This window comes from Lolium rigidum, chromosome 6 (assembly GCF_022539505.1).
Source record: "Lolium rigidum isolate FL_2022 chromosome 6, APGP_CSIRO_Lrig_0.1, whole genome shotgun sequence".
Lineage (NCBI taxonomy): Eukaryota > Viridiplantae > Streptophyta > Magnoliopsida > Poales > Poaceae > Lolium > Lolium rigidum.
Genome location: NC_061513.1, coordinates 351197967 through 351218903, shown reverse-complemented (window position 1 = coordinate 351218903; position 20937 = coordinate 351197967). Strand labels below are relative to the sequence as shown.

The 20937-nt window shown below is 48.0% G+C and overlaps 2 protein-coding genes across 3 annotated transcripts; both read left to right on the top strand.

Annotated features, from left to right (window-relative positions):
• Positions 1 to 290: 290 nt before the first annotated feature.
• On the top strand, positions 291 to 7763 carry LOC124658930 (SCAR-like protein 2). 2 transcript variants are annotated; one of them, XM_047196915.1, is made up of 10 exons: positions 291 to 496; positions 1358 to 1521; positions 2011 to 2134; positions 2197 to 2329; positions 3152 to 3255; positions 3387 to 6351; positions 6435 to 6527; positions 6962 to 7066; positions 7206 to 7313; positions 7393 to 7763. In XM_047196915.1, the coding sequence occupies exons 1-10, from the start codon at positions 291 to 293 to the stop codon at positions 7438 to 7440; spliced, it is 4050 nt and encodes a 1349-aa protein (XP_047052871.1). In that variant the 3' UTR covers positions 7441 to 7763. The 2 variants fall into 2 exon arrangements, with proteins under 2 accessions (XP_047052871.1, XP_047052869.1); XM_047196913.1 differs by having other exon boundaries at positions 3384 to 6351.
• A 1126-nt stretch (positions 7764 to 8889) lies between these two features.
• On the top strand, positions 8890 to 12767 carry LOC124658931 (phosphoenolpyruvate carboxylase 1-like). Its single transcript, XM_047196916.1, has 8 exons — positions 8890 to 9176; positions 9260 to 9660; positions 9818 to 9902; positions 10016 to 10342; positions 10435 to 10525; positions 10615 to 10769; positions 10889 to 12271; positions 12370 to 12767. Exons 1-8 carry the CDS (start codon positions 8892 to 8894, stop codon positions 12658 to 12660), a joined length of 3018 nt encoding a protein of 1005 aa, XP_047052872.1. The 5' UTR covers positions 8890 to 8891; the 3' UTR covers positions 12661 to 12767.
• The last annotated feature ends 8170 nt before the right edge of the window (positions 12768 to 20937 follow it).

Sequence of the window (20937 nt, the reverse complement as noted above, 5' to 3'; positions counted from 1 at the left end):
CCACCCCGCACCCCTCGTGCCGAGCTGCGCTGCGCTGCTCTTTCCCACCACCGTCCCTTTCGCCCCGCACCTTGTCGGAGACCGACGCTCCTCCCATCCCCGCCAGCCAACGTCGCCTCCACTCCTCCCCGTCAGCCACCTCGGCCGCGCGCGCCATCTTCCGTGCGGAGGCGGCAACCCAACCCAAAGGCGGCGCCACCTGCTCCCACTGCGAAAGTAGCCGTTGCCGTTGCGGCGTCGCATTTACAGCGGGGCGGCGGCGTGCCCATGACCGCGCCTCGCCGCTGAGGATGCCGCTCGTCAGGTTCGAGCTGCGGAATGAGGTCGGCCTCGGCGACCCCGCCCTCTACGGCGCCGCCGCCAACGCCGCGGGAGCTGGGAAGAGAGGCGTCGTCGGCGTTAGCGGCGGCGGGGAGGCGGACCCCAAGGCGCTGCTCGAGGGCGTCGCCGTCGCCGGCCTCGTCGGGATCCTGCGCCAGCTCGGAGATCTCGCTGAGTAAGCCCCTCCGCTCCGCTGCTGCCTCGCGGCCCGATTTCGGTTCAGTTATTTGTGTTGTGCGTCTCTCGATTCGGCAAGTGCTTGTGCTGGTTCCGGTTGCTGGGATCTGGGGCGCTCCTTGTGTGCGCTGATTTTGGGGGGCAGCAGCTGCGGTCTGGGTGGTTCGTTAAGTTGAACTTCTGTTTGAGATTGGGGGTGATTGGAAGGCACCGGGATCTGGCGCTGAGGCGGTTGCGTTCGATTACTCCAGATCGAGTGCCGGGTTCTACGAATTTTGACAAGCTTTCGGTGTGCCGGTCATCCAAAGAGTGCGGAGGCTGTGACTGCCATGAATAGGATATCTCGTTTTAGGCATCAGCTGCATTTCTGCTCATTTTCGGAGTTAGCGGCAGGGTTGAATCAGCTTGAGTGCCAAGTTGTCTGTTCTCAAAGCGTGCTAAGCAGGAATAGGAGATGTCGTTTTAGGCCCCAGCTGCATTTGCGCTTATTTTTCAGAGTTAGCGCCAGGATTAGACCGGCTAGTGCCAAGTTGTGTGTTTCCAAATCACCTATGGTTTAGGTGGTTTTTGTCTGCATTTTCGAGTCTTTGCTAATTCTGGTGCAACTGTTTCTTATGGCTGCTAACAGCTTCCACTGTTCGATGGTTGAAAACTGCCACCATTCTTAGGAAATTTCGTTTTGGTTATTAATGATTTTGTCGTTTTTCACTGCTCTATTGTTTTGTGACAATAGGAGGTAGAATTGATTTGCTAGCTTTTCACTTGACTTCATGAATGTTACAAGTCCCATAATGGTCTTCTTGACTTAAATTGTTAACATTTAGTTCACTGTGCCTGATACATACTTTGGTAATTCCAGATTTGCGGCGGATGTTTTCCATGACCTACATGAGCAAGTTATAACCACATCTGCTCGGGGGCGTAAGGTGCTGACTCGAGTACAGAACATTGAAGCAGCGCTTCCATCTCTTGAAAAAGCTGTGAAGAATCAGAAGAGCCATATACATTTTGCTTATGTAGCAGGTAGTTACTTCATAATTGCATCATTAGTAGAAAAAAACAAGCTAAGAGTTCATGTACACATTTTTAGTCGTCAATTGTCATTCTGCCCATTTAGTTGACACTAATTTGTCCACCACTAATTCATCACAATGGATTGATACTAATTGAAGTTTGCTGGTGTGGATGAACATCAGACTAATATGAATATTACCAATGGCAACCTGATATCAAGTCAAAACTTACAGAAATAAATCCCAACTAGTTGAGGTTGGTGTCACTAAATTAGTACAAACCTTTTTGGGTAATAAGTTGATCTGTCCATAATGTCAGAGCAGCCCTGGTTGGTGGTAATGAATGATGAACCTAGCTTTTGCTTTACCACTACTAAATTCACATGGTACAAAACGATCCATTTCTATTTCATTATCATATCAGATGTCTCTTAACCATAACCAACAATTTGGTCTAGGGTCATCGTGCACGTTTACTTATTTCGCTAGCTAAATGCAGGCTCTGACTGGCACACTCAACTTCAAAATGAGAAAAATCACCTGCTATCCAGTGATCTGCCTCGTTTTATGATGGATTCCTATGAAGAATGTCGAGACCCACCACGACTTTACCTTCTCGACAAGTAAGGATGATTGTTTTTCCTTATGCAAGCACCTTTCGGTATCTAACATGATTTATTTTCAGATTTGATAATTCTGGTGCTGGGGCTTGCTTGAGAAGATATTCTGATCCATCGTACTTCAAGAAATCATGGGATGTGATGAGAGCAGACAAGACTGCAAATCTCCAAAAAGAAAGCAGATCTCAGAAAATCAAGGTTTTATTACTTATTTTCTGCTCAGCTATATTAGTCTAAACACAGGCACAATTGACATAAAACCTATCTACCTGTGGTGTTGCTGCTCCAGTCTACTCTATAAGCAAAATGTCAACATAATAACTATTATGTACTAATCTAAAATAAATTATTACAGACTACTGCTATTTAATCCACGTCAAGTTCAGTTAGAAGTTTGAATATTATTACTGTGAGCTATATATATTACTCCCTCCAGTCCGTAAAAAATGTCGGACAGATCGTTTTGCTAAAAGAACCCTGCAGTTATATGTTTCTCAACCCGCACTCCTTGGCATTAGTAACGTCCGGCCACATTAATTGTCACGCATCAGCCAAAACGCTCGGGCACACTCCGTCCCAGGACAAGCCATAAATGCCGAGTTATAAAGGGTTTTAACTGCAAAACGTAATTACAGTAACGATCCGACGCTTTTTCCGGATCGGAGGAAGTAGCTTTCTTTGAAGAGACATTACGAAAAGTGACTACAGTGTCACCAAGTTGTATCGTTATGATAAATTTTCTGGTAGAAGCAAGAGCTCCCGGTTCCAGTAAAATGTCAAGAAGAATTAGATATACACTTGTTTAAAATATTTTGTGGGACGCCTTTCATGTGGTCATTTTAGTTCCATAGAAGTTAAGACTATTGGAAAATCTTTATGAATTGCTAAATGCATTGCTGACCTGCCATGCTTCGTCGCTTCTGTTATGGAACAATTTTGGCTAGTTGGTGTTAGTTTTGGCAGATGTAATTCTTTTTTGTTGGTAACTCTATGCTGAAAGACTCGGTTGAATTTGGACAGAGAAAAGGATCACACCTGAAAGAACCATATCCTGGGCAAGCCACATCTAGGCATAGGAACGGTGAATTGCAGCGAGCACTCACTTCTGTTCAATTTACCAGCAGGTTTTACACACAAATCCCAAACTCAAAGATACATAAATTGCAGTATTATTTTCCTCCTCCATTACTTTGTTATGCTTGTGTGTTAGAAAATATATCTAGAATTGCATTCTTACTATTCTTATTGCCAGCAGGCAGTGTGCATCTCCCAGCACTGATGGCAGGAGCTTTTCAGAGCATAGATCTACATCTGATGCAAGATCCAACCCTGACAATATAAGCAGATCTTCTTCGTTTAGTTCTAAGGCACGACTGAGTTTTGCTGAACAAGCTTCAGAAACAAAGCCTTCTATAGTTTCTCATGATAATGATCATGAGAAGCTGTCAAACAATGGCCGTGACAAGCTGTCAAATATTCATCTGCACAAGCTTAGTGATGCATCTTCCTCCATCCTGCTTAACGGGACCAGGGCAGATGATCTGGGTGATGATCCGAAGCAAGATTCCCTGTCAGATGAGATGGTTGCTAGGTCACCTTCTGTTGAATGGCATGAAAAGACTGCAATTGTCATGACTACAAGTTCTGTCTATTGTGATGATGTTGTGATGGATAGGGCTGAAAATCCTGAAACTGAACATATTAAGCCTGTGCGGCGAGAAGTTGATCATAGGGAGATGGAAACTTTGGAGCAGCAAGGGGCCTTACTTCAGAAGGCAAAACTGTTATTACTGTCATCAGGCTTGAACCACCATGATGAAGTCCCCAGTGAAACAGACAACTACATGGATGCACTTAATACACTTGAATCTGAGACAGAGACTGAAGTTGAATATGCAACTAAAAAACGAGGGAAGCCAGTACAATCTTCCAATGCTCATGCACCTCAAATGGAGTCAGTCGATAATATTGTTTCACAACTTCCTATTTCTTCTCCTGCTGAATTTCCTAATACATGTAGAGATTCCAGAATGTCCCATATGCTTGAAAGAACTGCTGAGTTTCCCAGTTTGTCAAGTGCAGATGATCCGGGTATTTCACAGCATGCATTGTCAGGTTATACAGATATACATCCTAATGAATGGTCATCTGTTGCCACTATCGCCGAGAATAATGCAGAGGATGCTGTTGGAGGTCCTCATCCTCCTGAGATTTCAGAACCGGCTCCTCGAGCATGTACAGCTACACTACCCAATCAAAGATCCCCTGATGCAAAGGAATTTCCGGAGAGTAAGGCAGAAGTTGCCCCCAGAGATTCTCCTGAGATGTCAAAACCAGGACTGTCAACCTATGCAGTTACTCCTCCCAATAAAGCATCTGTTGTCAATAAAATCCTTGAGAGTAATGCAGAAGATGAATTGGAAGATAGTTGTGTTGAAGGCACTAGTTGTCTTGTACCCCAACCTACCATTTCCTTCACTCCGACTTGTGATGCATCTGCTGCTAAAATCTCACCTGGTGATAGTGCTGGTAACTCGTTTGTTATTTCAGAAAGAAGTCCTCAGGATTATATGGGGGAGAATCATGAGGAATTTGGTGGTTTTGGCATGGCTAAAGTGTCTAATTCACAGACCATGCCTCTGAACGAGTCATCAGAGAATGGGTGTGCAACCCAGCAGCTTCCAACAAATGCTCCTACCAGTTCTGTTGAAGTACCTTCCATCAAGCTTTGGACAAATGCTGGGCTCTTTGGACTTGAACCATCCAAACCTCCAGTATTTGGTGGCCAAGATGGTCCAAGGGAGGTCACCGCTAACCAAAACAACTCAACGACTATTCAATCAGCCATAAGAACACCTGATACAGTTTTTAGTCAAACAAATCGGCCCTCAGAGTGTTCTGCATATTTTGAGCAGAGTGTGCACAATAATATGAATGGCAAGCAAACTTCAATAAGCGAGCTTCTAGAATCTGAAGATATTGCTGAAAATGGTTCTGAAACATACTCTGCCACTGACATGGCTGGAAGGAATAATTTGCATGTGGTGTCCGCATCAAGCTTTTCAAGCATTGCACAGAGATTCCTTGCTAATACACTTCAGAGGAGAACTCCCAAATATAGTGATCTTCCTATGTCATCTGGGAAAGTGAACACTGATGCAAATGGAAGCTATGAAGCTACTGTAAATTCCACTCTCGCACCAAAGGAAACAGTATTCGAGGCATCTCAACTTGACAAGAAAACAGAAAATGGCATGGATGGACTCTCCAAATCGTCAACATTCTCTAGTTGCCATTACTCTGAGAAATCATCTCCGCCACTTGAGCATATGAAAATATCTTTTCACCCCATGAGTGCATTTGAAATGTCAAAATTGAACCTAGATTTCTCTGATAGCAATCTTCATGATACTGCTGATGATATGATCTTACCGACATTTCAGTTACTTCCAGAGTGTTCTGTTCCACAGCCTGGTAGTGGTTCCGAATCAGAAGATGATACCTTTGGTAGATCTTATAGTTATTCTTCATATGATGATCTCAGTCCACGGTTATATTCAAACTCCGAGTTGTGGGATCAAGAAGATGAAATTGGATTGGAGGATCATGAGCTGCGTAATGATTCAAATCAGATAGGATCCTCCACAGCACCCATCTCTAGCTACATGGGATTTGAGCAAATGAACTTATCTGGTGAGAAGTCCGCTATTTCATTTTCAGATACTGGGGATCATAATGGACTTGGCACTTTAGAGTCCCATCCTGCTGGAGAACTTCCTAACTTTGACACTTTGATGTCCACAAACAATCATCAAAATGGATTTGAGCAAATGAACTTATCTGGTGAGAAGTCCACTAATTCAGTTTCAGATATTGGAGATCATAATGGTCTCGGCACTTTAGAATCCCATCCGACTGGAGAACTTCCTAACTTTGACACTTTGATATCCACAAACAATCATCAACATGGAGATACTCTCATTCCAGATAATCCAGTCAATTTATCACCAGATCAAGATCAGATGCCGCCGCCACCTCCTCTTCCCCCAATGCAGTGGAGGACGATGAGACAAACAACTTCTCTAGAAGAAGAAAGAGACTTTACAGCTAAAAACATGCTTAAGAATGCCTCGAGTCTACTGCCTGTACACACTCCTGTGCAGGAAGAACATCTTCCGCCTGATGCAGCACCAGATCCACAAGGAAATGATAAGGAAGTGGTAAGACTCACCGTTGTTTGAATATCTTGGTATCAGTTCTTTTATCTATTGCTGATGAAATTATATGAACTCCGTGCATGCAGATCAATCAGAAAATCGATGTGGTAAAAGAAATTAGTCATCTTTCTAATATCTTCGAGATCAAATCAAGCTTGCTTCAACAAATCAGGGATAAAGTATGAATGTTTTTTTTTTTCTTATTTAGAAAATGCTGAGTTCTTATTATGATCTTAGTCTTGCTACTTCTACCAATATGGCAAAAATTAGTTCAAAGGACAAGAATGGACAGTGGAGAACTCACTTTTCCTCTTCCCCAGCGTGGAAATTTAAAATAGGTCTTTGGATAAATCATTTGATATTTTTTTTAATACAGCTGACGAGTTGGCTAAATATGTTAAAAGTGCTCATATGTGTGATTGGCATAGCAAAAATGTTTGTAGCCTCAGTATATCTAACATGTTTCTAGCCTTTCCTTTTGCCAACTAACAAGTAATATTTCTAGTAAAGATTGGTTGATTCTTGAACTTGAAAGATCTTTTCCTAGTTTGTAGCATTTGATTGTGGGTGGCGATACTGATGTTTCTCCCACTTTACCTAACAACTATTGCAGCCAGATCTGCAGAAGCTGAATGGGCATCAAAAATCAAAAGCATTAGTCAGTGATGTTAACAGTTTGGACGAAAGGGAGGAGTTGCTTCAGCAAATCAGGAGCAAGGTATGTCAAATAGATGAACTGATGTATTTGCATACCACAGCCCTTTAGGCCCTTGCTTCGGGATTTGTTGATTCTCTGCACTCGAGACGGCGCCACGAAAGTACCTCACTAGTTCGTAAAAATGTTTGTACAAATGCAGACATTCAACTTAAGACGAATAAATGAATCTAAGACAAGCACCTCATCCCAGTCCACCGCCAATTCCAACGTTGTAGCAATTTTGGAGAAAGCAAATGCAATCCGACAGGTATGTATCATCTTAATTTTTCATCATGTTAGATTTTGGGCTATTATTTGTGCCCCCCTGATTACTTGCATGTCATCAGGCTGTGGCCAGCGACGGAGGTGATGATGATAGCTGGAGTGATGTATGAGCACTCTAGTGGGAATGCATATGACAAACGTTTCCTGTATATGCAAGTAGTACAAGATGAAGAGCGAAAATGTGAATAACACCTTTTCTTCATTGTAATTATATTTTGCAGGTCTGTTTTTTTAACCTTTTTTAGTTTGTGGTAGTGTATCTTAGGTTCCTGTGATTGTGGAAATGTTAAATCATATTCACATCATGTAAATTTTATCTTATTATTTATTAATGGTAGTGAGATCAACTGATAAAAATAAGTATGTTAAGCTATCTTTTCTAGCATTGTACTAAAAATTGTCTGTTTGCAATGTTAATAAGATGAGGGTTGGCAAAGGCAGTTATTCTTGAGCAAGAAGTCTCATTTGCATTACCATGTTAACTCTCTTCATACTTTGTATTTGAGTAGCAGAATGTAAACCAGGATATGCTATTGATTTTCTTCATCTTGTGCCTGTGTCTTCTGCAAGCAGTCATTCCTGCTTTCCTTAGTGAATACTCCATGTAAGAGCCAGTACCATCTTTTATATCTTATGCTGGGTGTTGATTTCATTTTCAGATCAAGTTGATACTTTATTGTAGCAAAATTCTGTTTGTTGTAAGAAGGGGTGTGCGACTGAATACACATCCCTGTTAAATGTCATTTCATGTCTCAAAATGTTAGTGAATATGCAAAGAAGGTCCGGGGTGTACCTTTTTTGGGGCTGGGACTTGAGAGATGGTAATGGATATTTTCTGGTCCTCAGTTCAGTGCGGCCTGTGGCAAACTGGAGATGGTCGTTTCGACCTGATTTTACAAAAAAGTAATCTGAAGCAGCAGTGTCATACTGCCTGTAGAATATTCTAAATTCTTGATACTGAGATGCCATTTTTAGTGAAATTCTGATGCACATTGCCTTCCGACCCCGTTTGGTTGCTTCTAGCTTTTATCACATTGTTGCTGTCAATTGTGCACACTGTCACGGAGGAAGATTTCAGCAGCTTCCCCCATGTCTCTGTTGGTCCAGTCCACAACATTCCCACCAGGAACCACTCTTCAGCTCTTGAGCCATCTAAGAGTCGGTTCCCAGAAGAAACAAAATCGAGGAGCCATATTTGGGCGTAGAAGAGATTTCAGCGGCCGACTTCACATAATCCTCACGGAGAAGGAGACGAAATGAGCAACACGCGGCAGAGCCGTAGACAAGTGAGCAGCTACGGGAGTGGTACGGCCCGTGGTACCGGCGAAACGTCCGGCAAAAAGATCGTATGGCGCGCAATGGGTTTAGCCACAGTGGAGACTGGGGAGATGCTGTTAGCAGCCACCCAAATCCTCTTTCTCTTCCCCACCCTTAAAACCCAGGGAAGAAAATGGCGCGCGCGTCTCACAGTCCCGCCGTACTCCCGCCGTGTTCCTGCTAGCAGCTAGCCGATAGTGTGCCGCGTAGAATCTGCACACGACGAGCGGGAAAGGTAGGCGCCATGATATCCCTGCACTCCGCCCCGCGGTTCACGCTCTTGATAAAGCTCGAGCCCGGCGGGAGGCGGCGGCTCGCGCTGCCGCAGTACGCCGTCCTCCGCCGGCCGGCGGCGAGGAGCGTCCGCGCGGCGGCGGTGGCCGAGTCCGTCGGCGCCGAGCTCCGCCGGCTCGCGCGCGACAGAGTGGCCGGCGACGACGACGACCGGCTGCTCAACTACGAGACCCTCCTCGTCGACCGCTTCCTCGACATCCTGCAGGAGCTGCACGGCAGCAACTTCAGGCGAGTGGTACGTACGCTCCCCCGTATGCCAAGTCATTTCGATGTGCCACGGATAGGTGATCAGGAAATCAAAGAATGATGGTTGTGTAGGCTGAGGAGTGCCTGAGGGTGTCCGGTGAGTACCAGCGCGACGGGGGCGACCAGGCGGCGAGGCTGGCCCAGCTGGGGGCGCTCTTCACCAGCCTCGACGTCGGCGACGCCATCACGCTCACCAGCTCCTTCTCGCACATGCTCAACCTGGCCAACCTCGCCGAGGAGGTCCAGATGGTGCGCCAGAAGAAGATGGAGGCCAGCCGCCGCGGCAGCTTCGCCGACGAGGGCTCCGCGCCCACCGAGTCCGACATCGACGAGACCATCCAGCGGCTCGTGCACGGGCTCGGCAAGACGCCCCGGGAGGTGTTCGACGCGCTCAGGACACAGACCACCGACCTCGTCTTCACCGCGCACCCCACCCAGTCCGTCAGGAGGTCGCTTCTCGAGAAGCACGCCAGGTGATTAGCCATAGATTAATGGAAGTGTTTACTTTGCTGTTACTAGCTAGCAGCTCCCCACACATAAGTACATGGTTACTGCGCAAACACTACAGTACTGCACTAAGTGACTGGTGCTTCACTTCACTGACGTGTTATGTCCATGCTCTTGTTTCAGTATCAGGAGACACCTCACGCAGCTCTGCGTTGAGGACATGTCCGAGAACGAGAAGCAGGAGATCGACGAGGCCCTGCAGAGAGAGGTTCGTCTGATACCATCAAACAGTCTGATCATCTCAACGGTCATCGCGTCGTGTGTCACTAGTAGGAGGGATGATCAACTTGGCCGAAACTTGTCTGAACTTCTTCCATGCAGATCCTTGCGGCGTTCAGGACGGACGAGATCCGGCGGACTCCGCCGACGCCGCAGGACGAGATGCGGCTGGGGATGAGCTACTTCCACGACACCATCTGGAACGGCGTGCCCAAGTTCCTCCGCCGCGTCGACACCGCGCTCAAGAACATCGGCATCGATGAGCGCCTCCCCTACGACGTGCCCCTCATCCAGTTCTCCTCGTGGATGGGCGGCGACCGCGACGGGAACCCCAGGGTCACCCCCGAGGTCACCAGGGACGTCTGCCTGCTCGCCAGGATGATGGCAGCCAACATGTACTTCTCCAAGATGGGCAGTCTCATGTTTGAGGTGCCACGCTGAACCTCCTCTGATACTCGCACATAGACTCAGTTCTGCACCAGTTTCAGTTTCTGACGGCGTATTTGATTGTTTGTTTGAAGCTTTCTATGTGGCGCTGCAATGACGAGCTCCGGGAACGCGCCGACGAGCTGCACCGGCTGTCCTCCAGGAAGTACGCCAAGTACTACATCGGTATGATCCATTCCATTGTGCTCAGAAATTCTTCCTCTTAAGCTTGTGTCTGAATAATCACAACATTTCATATTCTCCATTTGCTGCAGAGTTTTGGAAGCAGATTTCTCCGCGGGAGCCGTACCGCATCATACTCGGGGATGTGAGGGACAAGCTGTACAACACCTGCGAGCGTGCTCGAGAGATCTTGTCCCATGGAGAATCAAGCATCCCAGAGGACCATACCTACAGAAGTGTCGAAGAGGTAGCTATTTTTACGAATGCAATGGATCTGAGCTGAAGAACTGAATGAAATAGTAGAACTGTAGTACATTTGATTGAGTCTATAACTCTATATGTGTCCACTTTTAAATTTTGTTGCAGTTCTTGGAGCCTCTTGAGCTGTGCTACCGATCGCTGTGCGACTGCGGCGACCAGTTGATCGCCGACGGCAGTCTGCTGGACTTCATGCGCCAGGTGGCCACCTTCGGCCTCTGCCTCGTCAAGCTGGACATCCGGCAGGAGTCGGAGCGCCACACCGACGCCGTGGACGCCATCACCACACACCTTGGCATCGGCTCGTACCGGGACTGGCCTGAGGAGCAGCGCCAGGAGTGGCTCGTCTCAGAGCTCCAATGCAACCGCCCGCTCTTCGGCCCGGACCTGCCGCAGTCCGACGAGGTCGCTGACCTGCTCGGCACGTTCCGGGTCATCGCTGAGCTCCCGGAAGACAGCTTCGGGGCTTACGTCATCTCCATGGCCACCGCGCCATCCGACGTTCTTGCCGTCGAGCTTCTGCAACGGGAGTGCGGCGTCAAGAAGCCCATGAGAGTCGTACCACTCTTCGAGAAGCTGGCCGACCTCCAGCAGGCGCGCGCCACCATGGAGCTCCTGTTCTCCGTGGACTGGTACAAGGAGAGGATCAATGGCAAGCAGGAGATCATGATCGGGTACTCGGACTCCGGCAAGGACGCCGGGCGTCTGTCGGCGGCGTGGCAGCTGTACAGGGCGCAGGAAGAGATCGTGGACGTGGCGGAGCGGCACGGCGTGAAGCTGACCATCTTCCACGGCCGGGGCGGCACCGTGGGGCGCGGCGGCGGGCCGAGCCACCTCGCCATCCTGTCGCAGCCGCCCAACACCGTCAACGGCTCGCTCCGCGTGACCGTCCAAGGTGAGGTGATCGAGAAGGCGTTCGGCGAGGAGAACCTCTGCTTCCGCACGCTGCAGAGGTTCACGGCGGCGACGCTAGAGCACGGCATGAACCCGCCAGTGTCGCCCAAGCCCGAGTGGCGCGCGTTGCTGGACAACATGGCCACGGTGGCCACCGAGGAATACCGGTCGATCGTGTTCCAGGAACCCCGCTTTGTGGAGTACTTCCGCTCGGCGACACCGGAGACAGAGTACGGGCGGATGAACATCGGCAGCCGGCCGTCGAAGCGGAAGGCGGGCGGCGGCATCGAGTCGCTCCGCGCCATCCCGTGGATCTTCGCGTGGACGCAGACTCGGTTCCACCTCCCCGTGTGGCTGGGCTTCGGCGCCGCATTCCGGCACGCCATGGACACGCCCAGCGGCCTCGCCACGCTCAGGGAGATGTACGAAGAGTGGCCGTTCTTCCGCGTCACCATCGACCTCCTCGAGATGGTTTTCGCCAAGGGCGACCCCGGCATCGCCGCCCTCTACGACAAGCTCCTCGTGCCTGAAGACCTCTTGCCCTTCGGCGAGCAGCTCCGAGCCAACTACGCCGAGACACAGAGCCTCCTTCTTAAGGTAAGCAGATCACTGGCGTGGCCTAGAGCTGATTGCATCACAGATGAAATCATGTCAGCTCACCATTGATGTGCATCTCGCGAACTTTGCCTGTGTAGGTTGCCGGGCACGAGGACCTGCTAGAGAGTGACCCGTTCCTGAGGCAGCGGCTCATGCTGCGGGACTCGTACATCACGGCGCTCAACGTGTGCCAGGCCTACACGCTCAAGAGGATCAGGGACGGCGAGTTCAGGCCGGCAACGCGGCCGCCGCTGTCCACGGAGCTGCTCGAAGACACGGCCGAGAGCCTGGTGGAGCTCAACCCCAGTAGCGAGTACGACCCGGGCCTAGAGGACACGCTCATCCTCACCATGAAAGGAATCGCCGCCGGCATGCAGAACACGGGATGATTCTTTGATATATCTTTCTTTTTGGGGTGGACAGACAGATGAACTCTCTCTTCTCGTCTCGCTGATTGGTTTGGGAGGTTTTGTTCTATAAGACCGGTGAGAGTGTAGAGATGTGTTTTTGTTTCCTGCGCTGGTAACAGTATCTCTAACAGAGCATGTAAGCACGCGAATTAAAAATCGTGAGTTCAGTTCACCGAACTCGTGTTTATAGGTCGAAAAAGAGATGGCGCGCAATAGAGCCTGTAATCCAAAATTGTAAAACAGGGCTCTGTTCTGCGACATCAGCTTCCGAAGCCATAAACGCAGGATTTTTCGCAGAATCAACATATCAAACTACCAAATGCAAACAAGTGATGCATAGTTTATAGTTTTACATCAAATTGAAATTGCCACGACACAATTATAGCAAACCGTGCATAGTTCATAGCAAAAAGTTGTTGCATCTCCTCACCATCTCCTCTCACCACCTGCATCAAATGGATATAGGACCATCGCCACCACCTCCATGCGTAGCCGATGCACCACCACTTGCCTCTTCACGAGCTAGTCTTCATCTCTCCATGATCTCCGTCGTGGCCTCCTTCCACCACTTTATTTGTTGCTCATTCATGTCCTTTGTGGACATCATCCCTCTCTTCGGCCAATAGTTGCTTCATTGCTTTCGCTTTCTTCACATTGATCTTCATATCCTCCAACTTGGTCTTGTTCCTTGTTTCCTCTCGGATGGCTTCAACCTTTGCAAGCTTCACCTATTTTTTCTTCTCGGTAATGACAAGGTTTGCTTCCAAAGTCTTTGCCGCTATTACCTTCTTTGACTTCATCATTTGATCGATATTGTCCCTCAACAATGGTGCCTCCCCCTCAAGGTTCAACCTCTCTTTGCCCTTCTTGTTTCCCTCGGGATTGTCATTGTTCCAGCCCTCTTTCTCATCCTTAGTGTCATCTAGCCGCACCATTGCATCTTTCTTTGGTGTAGTTTCTTCATCCCTCAATTGCCACTTGGGACGTTATTGGAGCACATCAAAGCAATATCTCATTGTGAAGCTCTTGCCCTTACTGCCGGCCATGTCTCTATACCTAGCATCGGCAATGCGGTCCTACATTTGCAAAACAAAGATGAAATAGTCTAGATGTGGTCACCAAACCAAACACAAATTGAGAAAATTCACTCACATATTCGCCGACAGTTGCGCCGCAAGGAGGATTCGCCTGACTTGATCCATTGCCGCTGCCCAACGGCTACATGCTGGTTTCATCGCGTCCCAACGCCTTGGAGGGATCAGTACATGCGTCGACAGGTTGGCGAACGCGAAGCATGAGTTTATGGAACTTGTCCTCAATGTGTTGCCAGTACCGCTTCCCGGTTTGATCAGTGCAGGAGAATGCACCAATCCCCACGGCGACCCAAGCTGGCACAACGTTGCGTCTTCTATTTCTTTGTAGTTGTTGGCCCTTCTTTTCTTCTTTCCATTGGCCTCTACCTCGACCACACCTTCTTCCTCGCCTTCATCTTCATCCCCTTCGTCCCCTTCTTCCCCTTCATCGTCTTCACCGTCATCTTCCTCCCCATCTCCGTCCACCCCAACGTCTAACGGAGCGAGTGGAGGAACGACAATGTCAACCACATAAAAAATCTCCATGAACGAGGCGTTGCCATTCCTACCAATAATCGGGCACAATTTCTGCTCACAAATTAAACCGAATTGGACTTGGGATTTTCTTTTTACCTTGTTGACCCGTCGTCAAGCACGTGGTGGGCATCGTTCGCGTTGGCACCTGTCGGAGGCGACGGGGCTGGGAGCGGGTCCGGGCAGCCATGGCTTGTCGTGGTCTTCGACTTCGTACTCTTCGACGCGGGATGTCTTCGGCGCCGTCGTCGGCTTGGCTATGGAGGCCCCTTTGGCCCGGCCGGGGACCGCCGGGACAACAGCGGTGGCCACAGCACCTGCTTGCGATACCACGTGCGTTCCCGCGCGCTGCCGCTTGAGGACGCTCATGGACGCGACCAGGTTCACGACATCGGCGGTGCTGGCGGGAGCTCCGGCTGCCACATGAGAGGGTGGTTGGGGCTGCGAGCTAGCTCCGATGGCCGGCGGGATCGATTCGAGACTCATGCCACCGAGATCGGGCGACGATGGCGTAGAGAATGGTGAAGGCGCGTAGATCGCCGGCGGCGGTGGTGGTTGGGGGGAGGTGAAATTTCCGTCGCTACCATCAGCGGGTCAGAACGCTGCATGATATCAGGATACACTTGAAGCGGGGGCACGAGTTTTTCTGTCTCCGAGCTGGGGAACTGATTTCCCACTTGCCCTACTACTTTTCGACCGCAACTTTGCTGCCTCAGTTGACTTGCGAATAGAGTGGTCATAGTTTGATTCAAGCCTTGGCTCAGGTTGATAAAGGTTCGTCATCATTTTCATCACTTTTTCCTTATCTAGAGGCTACTCGGGCTCGGGCTTTTTCTTTGCAAAGTGTTTTTCCATGTGTTACTTTGCGATCACCGCATTTTCCTCTTCTGTATAGTCGTAAGCTCTCTTGGGAGGAACCTTAGGTACTCTTGGGAGGGGCTGCCATCGATGTTTGGGTGATCGGTTACGACTCATCGCCGGAGCGGTGATGGTATGATTCCGCTTTTGGCGCCTTAGTGGGTGGAGGCGCCGGAGAATGCTGACGCAACGGCGGAGAAGGCTGACACGGCGGAGACGGCTGACGCACTAGAGACGGATGACACGATGGAGAAGGGTGACGCGGTGGAGACCTTGGTGTCCAATTTGGAACCACAATGCCATAGAACTGTGGTGTTTTTGGCTTCTCCCAGCTCCAGCAAATCCCCTTCACCGACAGGGTAGTAAAGCTTCAGCTGCTCAAACCCGCCCGTAACTTGATCCACCCCGGCAACAGTGTAGCCACGTGGAACCGGTCCGCAATGGTATCTTTTATTAGGTCCAATGGGTAAGGCATAGCCGACCGCCACCTTCATCGTTATGTTCACCACTTTGACATGTAGCTCACAAGGTGTCGACTCCATGATATGATCCACAGGGTAGCGAGGAGCCATCGCCGGTTTCTCGTCATCACCCGACAGCTCAGTGGAAGCCACGCTACTTTTCCGCTGAGATCCTGGCCGGGTAGCATCAAATGCATCTTCTATATGCGGCTGAGCTTGAGATGGGCCGGTAAAGTGCTGGCCATACTAGGTGAATAAATCCCGATGCTGCTTTAGTTTTTCTTCTATCTTAGCAACGCGGTCTACATCCATTTCTTGTTTTCCTCTGACGGCTTCTATCGGGATATTTCTTCTTTTCGGTAGGAAACCCGATTTTCCATGGTTTAGAGCCTAGTGTGGTTCGTGTTCGTCCTGGGTGTTCAGGATTCCCAAGGGCGCGTGTGAGCTCGTCCTTCTCTCTGCCGGGATGGAACCTCCCCTCTTGAACATCATTTGCTGCTCTTGTAAAGGCATTGATGTGAAGTGGGTTTTCCTTATATCTTAGTGTATATACACAACTCCCTTCTGAGCCCAACGTGCCCCCACGCGCGTAAAACCAATCCCTTGCACGTTCGTTCCATTTATATCTCTAGAATGACCCCTTTAGCAATTAGCTCATCCTCCATTTTATTCCACTTAGGCTTGCCAGCCTTAGCCTCCTTGCCCCAAAATATGGTAATACTTCTTATTAGCAGCATTTTTCTTATTGGTTGCTGACCTTTTCTTTGCTTTCTCCGATGTCTTATACGTCACAAATTCGTCCCACTGGTCTCTTATCTTCTCAAAGGGTCCAGTGAACACCATAGTCTTTTCTTTCTCGACAAAATCCTTGTCCAATCTTTTCTTCCAGTTGTTGAACTGTGTTGCCATTTTTGAAAGAGCCCACTTCTTGACTTTTCGGATCTCTTGTCGACATAACTACCTCCTTCCGTCTTTGTCTTCTTCCATTCTTGAATGGTGATCGACATGTTGTCCCTAAAAAGAACTCCGTATTAACTTACTTTTTTTTTGTGTGAGACGCGGGAGCAATCGGTTCGCCATCTTCACCGATTTCTTCGATCATGTACCTTTCATGACCTTCCAACCTTTTGGCTGCGCCTCGTTTACTTGCAGAAGATTTGCTCGATCGGGAGGTCTAAAAGAAGAAACAACGTTAATATATGTATATGCACAAATCTGGAGGCTTAATTAACGAATATATATACACCTCACCGTTGGCTTATCCCTCATTGGAGTTGTCACCTTCTCCCTCACCGGAGCCATCTCTTTGGTCTTGCTCATCTCCCTCACCAGAGCCATATCCTCGGTTTTGCTCATCTCCCTCACCGGATGGGTTCAGATACAGCAAGGTGACATCTTCATCATCTCCATCGCGGATAATGTCCTCGAGCATGTTTTCCTTTTCTAGGTCTCTACCGTGTTCCATAGTTTCTACAAAGACATACAAGTTATTGTAATGCTATAAACACAGCGAAGCAGTAATTAAGAATAATGCTCAAAACATAGATCGGAGTTACATATATAGCTATTAATTAATGATAATGCTCAATACATATATTGGAGTTACATATATAGCTCGGGTCCATTTTTATTTAACCCTATACATCACAAGGCGCCCATGCATGAACCTCGCAACGTCGACCGGGTGTTGAGTCGCGGGCGGTGGACAACCAAAGATAACGAACACTCACAGGATCATAGCTCACGTGAGATCCCTGAAGAAACGCCCAGGTGTTAGAATACATCCTGTCCAACACATACATGTAACGACGGACATGCTCGTCTTCCTCTCTGATACGGCGACGTACCACCTCCTCGGGGGCCGGCTCCCTCTATACCGCTCGTGGCCCACGAGACCGCCACTAAAGAAGATCCGGGTCGACAACGGGATCCTGATTCCTCACCAAGCTACGCATCCCGGAAGGTAACACCTCCAACTGCCAGCCCGGCGGAGCCCAGTCCCGGACATCGTTGGTCCTCCCATCCAAAAGGTGGCCAGATCCCAGTCTAAGTCGACGACGCAGGTTGGGTGGCATCGTAACTATGAAAACTAAATCATAAAAATAACTAATAAAATTAAAAATATACCTATAACAACTCAATACAAACTATACCTATAACCTAAATTATAACTATATACCTAAATTACAACTATACTTATAACAACTAAAAACTATAACTATATACCTAAATTACAACAACTAAATAAAAATTACAAAAACAACTAATAAATTACAACAACTAATAAAAATGATAACTATAACTAAACAAAAACTATACCTATACCTAAATTACAACAACTAAATAAAAATTACAACAACAACTAATAAAAATTATGACTATAACTTAATAAAAATTATAACTATACCCAAATTACAACAATGAACAACTAATAAAAACTATAACTATACCCAAATCAAACAACTAATAAAAATTATAACTATACCTAAATTACAACAACTAATAAAATTACAACAACAATTAATAAAATTACAATTAAAAAAACTTAAGAAAAAATCGTCTCACATAGCCGGCTGCGTCGGGGGAGGCGAAGCGTCGGCATGCGGGTGGTGGCGTGCGGCGAGGAGGTGGAGGCCGCCGTGCGCCGGCGGCGCGGAGAGAGGCCGACGGTGCGGGCCGACCGGCGGCGCGGGTGGAGGCGTGGCGCGGGAGGAGGTGGAGCAGATGGAGGCGCGCGGCGCGGGCCGACGACGTCGGTGGAATCGGCGCGACAAAGGTGGCGCGGGCCAGCGGCTGAAAGGACATGGATGTCGCCTAGAGGGGGGGTGAATAGGCGGTTTAAAACTTTTACGAGATGGGCTTAACAAATGCGGAATAAAACTAGCGTTTACTTTGTCAAGCCCAAAGCCTATATACTATGGTTCACCTATGTGCACCAACAACTTATTCTAAGCAATGGTTCACCTATGTGTACCAACAACTTATGCTAAGCAATACAAGCAACTTATGTGATAGCAAGATATATATAACTTCAAGCACGATGGCTATCACAAGGTAAAGTGCATAAGTAAAGAGCTCGGGTATAGAGATAACCGAGGCACGCGGGAGACGATGATTTATCCCGAAGTTCACACTCTTGCGAGTGCTAATCTCCGGTGGAGAGGTGCGGTGGCTTAGTGTTCCCGAACGCCACAAGAGGCTCACCTTGAGGTGTGGTTGCTCGTTGCACACCAACGCCACAAAGGCCTCACCCCAAGATGCGGTACTCACACCACACACCGAACGCCACGAAGGCGCCTCACCTAAATCTCCGGTGACCCTCGCCACAAAGGCCTAGGTCACGGTTCCACTAAGGGATTTCCTTCGAGGCGGAAATCGGGCCTTACACAAAGGTTGGGGCACACTTCCACAACTTAATTGGAGGCTCCCAAAAAATCGCCACAAAGGCCTAGAATCCGTCTAGGGTTCCAAGATCCCAAGAGTAACAACTTTCTTGCTTTCACCACCACGAATCACCGTGGAGAACTCAAATCGATGCACCAAATGCAATGGCAAGAACACCACAAAGATGCTCAAGGCCTTATCTCTCAAATTCCAACAAAGCTACAAAAGCTATTGGGGGAATAAGAGAGGAAGAACAAATAAGAGGAGGAACACCAAATTTCTCCAAGATCTAGATCTAGTGGATTCCCCTCACAAATAGAGGAATTTGATTGGTAGGAATGTAGATCTAGATCTACTCTCTCTTTTCCCTCAAATGGGGGCAAGAATCATGGAGGGATTGAGAGATAGAGCAAGCTTCTCAAGTTCAACAATGGAGGAGAGAGAGAGTGAGAGAAGCCCCAGCCCAAGGAGGAAGAAGGGGGTATTTATACCCCCCCAAGAAAATCGAGCCGTTGGGACAAAACGAGGGCCGGATATTCCGGCCTAAGTTGGGGCCGGAAAACCCCCCCCCCTCGGAAAATCCGGCCTTGGGGAATTTCCGGACAAAAGTCCGGCCCCCTATGACAAGGTATTAACTTGTCAATGCCTACAAGTAGTAGACTAGGGTTTCGTTGGATGTAGAGGGCAAGTAGATCCCGAAGGTTTCAGCCGAAAAGTACTCGACAATGTAAGAACTAGGGTTTGTGAGACAATGATTCGATTCTTTCTTTGTCCCTCGACTCCCCCTTATATAGGAAGTGGACCCGAGGGTTTCATAACATACAAGTTTACAGAGTCCGGGAGGGTTTCTAACCCGTCCCGCAAGATTACGAATAATGCTTCCTATTACAACTCTAACTTTCCTTAACAGTATCTTGGGCTTCCGAATCTTCTTATTCTTCGGGTCATGGGCCTTTAGTAAACCCTGGGTATCTTCTTCGGCAGGCCTATTGGGGATGCCTATGTCACCCTATCCAGTGAGCATCGCCAGAAAGTCCTTAGCCGATTTTGGGGGGCCGGATATTTGCAAAAAACTGGCAGAGACAACAAACTGAAACGGGCATAACTTTAGCATCCGGATTCCGATTTTGATGATCTTTGGCTTGTTTTGAAGGTAGGAACAAGCTCTACAAGATCATGCGGGGAACCATCATGGTCCAAAAAAGGAGGATAGAAATAAATGATGAAAGGTTTGACCTATCTAAAAAGTACATACCGGTCAAACCTCAAACCTTGAAAATTCAACAAGTTGCCAGTGCAAAAACCATTCTTGATGAACTAGAGCTTGTCATGAGAATAAGCACAAGCTCTAAAACATCACATGGATAAGATCCAAATAACAACCAAGAAAGATGATGCAAGAATGCAAAGGTTTGAGCTCTCTCCGAACGATACGATCGAGTTACTCACTCGAGAGCCCTCTTGATAGTACGGCAACTAAACTATAAACCGGTCTCCAACTACACTATGAGACCGGTGAGAAAGAAACCCTATCAAGAGCAAACCTTATACTTGCGCATTCCACTTGAGCTCGATGATGACGATCTTGACCTCAACAATATGGAACGCCTTTCTTGATTGTGCTTGCTTGACGAAATCTTGTGGATTGCTCCCCCATAATCCACCATGGGAGAGCTTCTTCTTCGGCGCATCTTCACATATCCATGATCACCATATGGATTGCTCCCCCATAATCCACCATGGGAGAGCTTCTTCTTCGACGCATCTTCACATATCCATGATCACCATATGGATGGCAAGACTCAAGCAAAGGATCTCTTCGAGATGGCTCATCTTGAACTTGCACTTCATTTCGTTGATGTCTTGAAGTTAACCTTGAGAGATCACTTCATCTTCATCTTAAAAACATACTTGAGACTTGATCTTCTTCATTTGGATGGCAAGAC